At 67.6% G+C, this 6,552-nt stretch overlaps 2 protein-coding genes across 2 annotated transcripts in view; both read right to left on the bottom strand.

The window, feature by feature from the left end:
- The window catches only part of CHLNCDRAFT_143928 (hypothetical protein), a gene marked incomplete at both ends in the record, with an annotated part of 3,542 nt that extends 2,800 nt beyond the window's left edge, over positions 1-742 (bottom strand). Inside the window, 2 exons of the mRNA XM_005849146.1 lie at positions 175-275; positions 564-742. Of these exons, the coding sequence (XP_005849208.1) occupies positions 175-275; positions 564-742 (280 nt within the window). The remainder of the gene's footprint in view (positions 1-174; positions 276-563) is intronic.
- A 4,325-nt stretch (positions 743-5,067) lies between these two features.
- The window catches only part of CHLNCDRAFT_143927 (hypothetical protein), a gene marked incomplete at both ends in the record, with an annotated part of 4,400 nt that continues 2,915 nt past the window's right edge, over positions 5,068-6,552 (bottom strand). The window contains 2 exons of the mRNA XM_005849145.1: positions 5,068-5,888; positions 6,153-6,309. Of these exons, the coding sequence (XP_005849207.1) occupies positions 5,068-5,888; positions 6,153-6,309 (978 nt within the window). The remainder of the gene's footprint in view (positions 5,889-6,152; positions 6,310-6,552) is intronic.

The following is a 6,552-nucleotide window of genomic DNA, read 5'->3' as shown; positions in this document are numbered from 1 at the left end:
AGCAGGGGGGGGGGCGGGTGGGAGATGAGGCGGGGTGGGGTGGGCAGGCGGCTTGCGGTGCAGAGGCAGGCGGTGGCGCAGTGGGGATGTGCATGCCGCAGGCGGCTGGCTGGAGGCGAGACATGGAATGGGGGCGATGGGTGAGCTGCGCGGCGGCGCGCGCCGGGCACTCACCCCGGCTGCGGCTGCGCGAGCGGCGGCGGCGGTCGCGGGAGCGCGAGCGCCGGCTGCCCCGGTCCCGGCTGCGCGAGCGGCGGCGCCGGTCCTTGTCGCGGCTGCGGGAGCGGCGGCGCCGGTCTCGGCTGCGGGAGCGAGATCTGCAAGAGGCATGTGGGGGAGGGGAGAGGGGTCAGCAAAGGGGCTCGCCCAGCGCCCCAGTCGGCGGCGGGCCAAGCCCCGCCGCTGCCAACCCTGCGGGCAGGGTGGTGCTACGCCCATCGCGGCTCCCGTTGCGGTGCATGGCCCCTTGCAGACACGTTTCGCGGAGCAGGGAAAGGAGGGGCCGCGCAGGTCTCCCCGCCATCGCATCGCATGGCACCCAGAGCTCTCCCTACGACTCCTACCTTCTGCGGCGGTCTCGTGAGCGGCTGCGCCGCCTCTCCTTGCGGTCCCGGCTGCGTGAACGCCGCCTCTCCTTGCTCTTGCTGCGCGCACGCTTGTCCAGGTCCGCCTGCTGCCCATCAGCCACCATCGGGGGCTGCTCCTCGGCCGGGGGGACCGCCCGGGCGTCGCCCTCGCTCATCCTGCCCTGGCTCCTGCGATCAGCAGTGTCTGGGCGTGAAAACGTAGCTCTAAACAAATCGCAGGCTCACAGGTTGAACACGTGCAAAGTGAGAGACGCGATGGCCCGCTGGAGGGCCCGGTAGCATGGCGGCGGCGGCGGGGTGGAAAGGCGGCGGCGGGCGGCGCAGGACGCAACCGATCTGACACCCCCATTTCAGCTCAGCTCGATTGCCAAACACCTCTTTATGCTTCGATCCCGTCACATACCTTAGCTAGTTGTTGGGGAGTTGAGGAGGCCCCCAATCCCGCCACCGACAAGGCTGCAGTAGAGCTAGAGTTGTCTCTTGGAGCAATCCCGCTTTTGTTCCTGCAGTGCTCGACATTTAGACTCGGCCCACTTTGCTGCAGCCACTTTCGATCACAGAATGCTGCGTGCATGCGCCAAGTTGATGCCTCGGGCAACGCAGGCAGCAGCTGCGGCCTCTCCCTCCTCCCACTGGACGGCAGTGGATGCTCTGGGTAGCCGCGCAACCGGCGCCTATGTTACACGGAACACCGCCTCTGCCCCGGCAGTGACGGCGGGCGGACCGACCCGCTCAGCGCCGATCGGGGGGGTCTCCAGCTCACAGCAAGAGCGGGCAGCAGTCCAGCATGCACGCAGCCCAGCCCAGCCCAGCCCAGCCTGGCCAATGCATGCGCCCCGAGCAAGCGCAGCCATGGGGCTGCCGCACGCTCCTTAAGGTGTGTGCGGGCAGCGCTTGCGGCAGCGCTCCTGCAGACACCGGCCCCGCAGGCCGCTGCATGCTGCCCTGCACTAGTCATGCCCCCCAACCATCACCCACCCCCTGCAGAGTACCCATGGGCCTGCTCCTCGCCTCCATGCCACTGTCGGCAGCCGCCTGCGCGGCTGCAGCGCCGCGGGCAGAGGCGGCAGCGCCTGCGCCCCTGCGCCTGAGCCAGGTGCAGCAGCCTGGCGGCGATGCCCGCTCGCCTCCCGATGCATGCGAGGTGCCCCCCTCGCCTCCAGCTGCAAGCAAGGATGCTCCCGCCGAGGCCGGAGCCGATGGCGGCCTCCAGCAGGCACCCCAGAAGAGAAGAAGACCCCTCCTCCTCATCATACTGTACGCCCTGGGCCTCCCTCTGCAGCTTGCCGTGGCTTCCCTGCGGCTCGCCGTGAGAGTTTTGTGGCTTGAGATGAAGGTGCCGTTTGAAGGTGCTGCTGAAAGTTATGTCGTTCGGCGTCAAGCAGTCCGTCTGGTTCGGTGTGTGTGTCCTGCTGGTCTTGACAAACCCACTCCTCGTTATCGTTATTGTCCCCATCTATCTGTACGGGGCGATCTTCCTCATCCTTGGGGATTAGGCCTGCTTTACTTCAAACGCCACACATTGTGTCATGCACCACACTTTGACGGCGCCAGCTGGCCGCGCTCGTATGATTGAACTGCTGTGTCCTGCCACAATTGTTGGTTGATTAATTATTTGACTTAAGATAACGTCATTGTGGGCTCGCCAGGGCAGCAGCCAAAGCAAGGTCCCTGCAACGGGCAAGCATTAGCGGGAGTGGCGGGGTGGAAAGGCGGCGGCGGGCGGCGCGGAGCGACACCCATCTGACCCCACTTCGGCTCCACTGCCAAACACTTCTATATAATCCGATTCCATCAAACTTCATTAGGTAGTTGACGGGGAGTTGAGGAGGCCTGGCCGAACCCCGCCGCCACGAGGCACGCACTAGGGTCTCTTGGAGCAATCCGCCTGTTGGTGGCTCCCTATAGCACTCGGGCATGTAGACTCGCCCCACGCTGCTGCCACTTTCGATCCACAGAATGCTGAGTGCGAGCGCCAAGTTGCTGCCTTGTGCAACGCAGGCAACAGCGGCCTGTCGCTCCTCCCAGTGGACAGCAGTGGATGCTCGGGGGGCCCGCACAACCGGCGCCTATGTTACATGGAGCGCCGCCTCTGCCCCGGCAGTGACGGCGGGCGGAGCACTCCGCTCAGCCAATCCATGGTTCTCCAGCTCGCGGCAAGAGCGGGCGGCAGCCACGCGCTCCTCAAGGCGAGTGCGGGCGGCGCTTGCGGCAGCGCTCCTGAAGCCAGCACCGGCCCGCAGGCCGCTGCATCCTGCCCTACACTAGTCATGCCCCCCAGCCCATCACCCAACCCCTGCAGAGTACGCATGGGCCTGCTCCTCGCCTCCATGCCACTGCCGGCAGCCGCCTGCGCGGCTGCAGCGCCGCAGGCAGAGGCAGCAGCGCCTGCACCCCTGTGCCTGAGCCAGGTGGAGCAGCCTGGCAGTGATGCCCGCTCACCTCCCGCTGCAAGCAAGGGTGCACCCGCGGAGGCGGGAGCTGATGGCAGCCACCAGCTGGCAGCCCAGAAGCAAAGAAGACCCCTCCTGCTCAGCACACTGTACGCCCTGGCCTTCATGCTGTACCTCCCTCTGCAGCTTGCCGTGGCTGTCCTGCGGCTCGGCGTGACAGCTTTGTGGCATGTGATGAAGGTGGCGCTGATGGTGGCGCTGGTGGCGCTGAAAGTTGTGTCGTTTAGCATCAAGCAGTTTGCCTGGTTAAATGTGTGTCTCCTGATGGTCTCTTTAGTCACCCAATCAGCACTATCCCCATCTGTAGAAGTCAGCATTCTCGTCTTTGTCCCCATCTATCTATGCGGGGCGCTCCTCATCAGTGGAGTTTAGGCCTGCCTGCTAGTTCAAACGCCACACATGTGTCACCACACTTTGACCGCGCCAGCTGGCCGCGCTCGTTTGATTAATCTGCTATCCTGCCAGCCATTGATTGACTTATGATAACCTCATTGTGGTCTCACCAGGGCAGCAGCCAAAGCAAGGTCCCTGCAACGCGGAAGCATCATCAAGGCGGCGGGGTGGAAAGGCGGCGGCGGGCGGCGCGGAGCGACACCCATCTGCAAGCAACAATTCAGTTTCCACTACCCCACACTCTTTATGCTTCGATTCCATCAAATCCATTAGCTAGTTGTTGGGGAGACGAGGAGGCCCCCAATCCCGCCGCCGCCGCCAGGGCAGCAGTAGGGCTAGAGTAGCAAGACGGAGCAATCCTGCTGTGCTGCCTCAGTGCTCGAGCATGTAGGCTCACCCCACTTTGCTGCAAAATTCCGATCCATAGAATGCTGCGTGCGAGCGCCAAGTTGCTGCCTCGGGCAACGCAGGCTGCAGCTGCGGCCTCTCCCTTCTCCCACTGGACGGCAGTGGATGCTCTGGGGGGCCGCGCAACAGGCGCCTATGTTACACGGAGCGCCGCCTCTGCCCCGGCAGTGACGGCGAGCGGACCGACCCGCTCAATGCCAATCGGCGGGGTCTCCAGCTCGCAGCAAGAGCGGGCGGCAGCCCAGCATGCACGCAGCCCAGCCCAGCCCACCCCGGCCTGGCCAATGCATGCGCCCCGGGCAAGCGCAGCCATGGCGGCAGCCACGCGCTCCTTAAGGCGAGTGTGGGCGGCGCTTGGGGCGGCGCTCCTGCAGCCAGCACTTGCCCGCAGGCCGCTGCATGCTGCCCTGCACTAGTCATGCCCCCCAACCATCACCCAACCCCTGCAGAGTACCCATGGGCCTGCTCCTCGCCTCCATGCCACTGTCGGCAGCCGCCTGCGCGGCGGCAGCGCCGCAGGCAGAGGCGGCAGCACCTGCGCCCCTGCGCCTGAGCCAGGTGCAGCAGACTGGCGGCGATGCCCCCTCACCTCCCGCTGCAAGCAAGGATGCTCCCGAGGACGCCGGAGCCGATGGCGGCATCCACCAGGCACCCCAGAAGAGCACGAGCACACTGTACGCCCTGGGCTCCCTACTGAACGCCCTGCTGCAGCTTGCCGTGGCTGTCCTGGGGCTGGGCGTGAGAACTGTGTGGGTTGGAATGAAGGTGGCGCTGAAAGTTGCGTCGTTCGGCGTCAAGCAGTGCGCCTGGTTTGGTGTGTGTGTCCTGCTGCTCCTGACAAGCCCACACCTCATTTTAGCTATTGTCCCCATCTATCTGGACGGGGCGATCCTCCTCACCATGGGGTTCAGGCCTGCTTTAATTCACACGCCGCGCATGTGCCATGCACCACCCTTTGACCGCCCCAGCTGGTCAAGCGCTTGTTCTCCCTACCAGCCGCGCGTGGTTTTCCTACCCGCCAAATGATAGTTTGAATTGATTACTCTTATGGTAACCGTAGCTCCATTACATGATGTGCCCGTCAGTCCTGAATAGTTTGCCCCCAATGAAAGTGAGTCAGTCAGCCGCAGCGCCCAACAACCCAACTGGCGCACAGAGTCGGGGGTGTGTGAGGGTCAGTACAGGGGGCGGAAAGGGAGCAGTGCCTGCCAGCAGGTGCCGGCCGGTCAGGATGCGCTGCTGGTGACGACGGGGACCGGCACCCGGCCGGCCGCCGTGTCTGCCATACGGAAGGTGGGCGCCTCGAAGTGGCTGCCCAGGTGCTTGGCCGCCGCCGGCGCTGGGGCTGGCGCCGCCGCTGGCTCTGCGGCCGCTGGCGCCCCTCCCGCCCCCGCCCCTGCTCCTGCTGCGCCGCCGCCCGCCTGGCTCGCTGCACCCGAGGCTCCCAGGTTGAGGCTGCCGGCAGTAGTGGCGGTGCTGGCAGCGGGCGAGGCGGATGGCGGCTGCCCCGAGGCGCCGCCGCCAAAGTGTGTGGCGTAGAAGCTGCTGCGGAAGGGCCCCCGGGTGGGCACGCTGCCGCCGCCGCCGCCCATGCTGCCGGGCAGAGACGCGGGCGAGGTGCTGGCAGGCGCGTGCCTGGCTGCCGCGCTGCCTGCCGCCGCGGCAGCACTGCCAGAGGCTCCGGGCACCAGCGGCGTGCGATAGGTGCTGGGCGCCGCCGCCGGGCGTGCGCCGGCAAGCCCGCTGCCGCCGCCCACGCCGCCGCCGCCCGCCGCTCCCATCGCCGCTCCTGCAGGCGCGGCGGCGGCGCCCGCGGTGCCGACGGCGGCGCCGCTCGGGCCGGTGGCCCCGGCGCCAGCTGGCGGCGGCCCCGGCCGGAAGCTGTACCTGCCGGCCAGCAGGCCGGCGCCCGCGCCGCCGCCGTAGTGCAGCTGCGTCTCGGTGATCTGGTTGTTCAGCCAGCGGATCATCTGCTCGTTGCTGGCGGCCGCCGCCCGGCTCTCCTCCAGCCTGCCCCGCATGTCACCCACCTCCTTCCGCAGCGCCTCTGCACCAGAGAAGGGAGGGGAAGAGGGGGGCCGGGGGGCCAGCGCCCAGCCAGACGTCACAGTGATTGTGGCCTCGCCAAGCCAGCAGCAGCAGGCAGCAGCTCCCCATGGGTGGCCAGCACCGGCAGCAAGGCCCGCAGGTGCAGCCAGTGCCGCCGCCTGCCCTCCACAGCCCAACAGGCAGCAGCATCCCGCGCCCCGCCCCACCCCACCCCTCTCCCCGCCACCTCCCCCTGCCTCCCCCTGCCCCCCAACACCCGCACCCGCATCCTCTGTCGCCCTCTCCAGCTCCCGCTGCAGCCCGCGGCAGCGCTGCCCTGCCTCATCCGCCGCCCTGTCGCGCGCCGCCAGCTCCTCCTCCTGCCGCGCCACGATGGCGGCCTTGCGCCGCACCTTGTCCCGCTGCGCCTGCAGGTCGGCCTGCGGGCGGGGGGCAGGGGGACAGGGGGGCAGGGGGGCAGGCGGTCGTTTGGTCAGCTGGGCATCCCAGGCGGGCAGCCGCAAGGGAAACGTGTGTGTTGCTGTGGCGAGGCAAACAGGTGTGCTGCTGGCGTTTGTCTCCGGGCCAGCTGCCGCCCCTCTGCCAGCCCCCCAGCCAGCCCCCAGCCAGCCCCCAGCCCCCCCGGCCAGCCAGCCCCCGCTACCACCCCGCTGGTCCCTCCC

This window comes from Chlorella variabilis, assembly GCF_000147415.1.
Source record: "Chlorella variabilis unplaced genomic scaffold CHLNCscaffold_6, whole genome shotgun sequence".
Taxonomy (NCBI): domain Eukaryota; kingdom Viridiplantae; phylum Chlorophyta; class Trebouxiophyceae; order Chlorellales; family Chlorellaceae; genus Chlorella; species Chlorella variabilis.
Note: the sequence above shows the minus strand (reverse complement) of the source record. Positions and strands in the feature narration are given on the sequence as shown.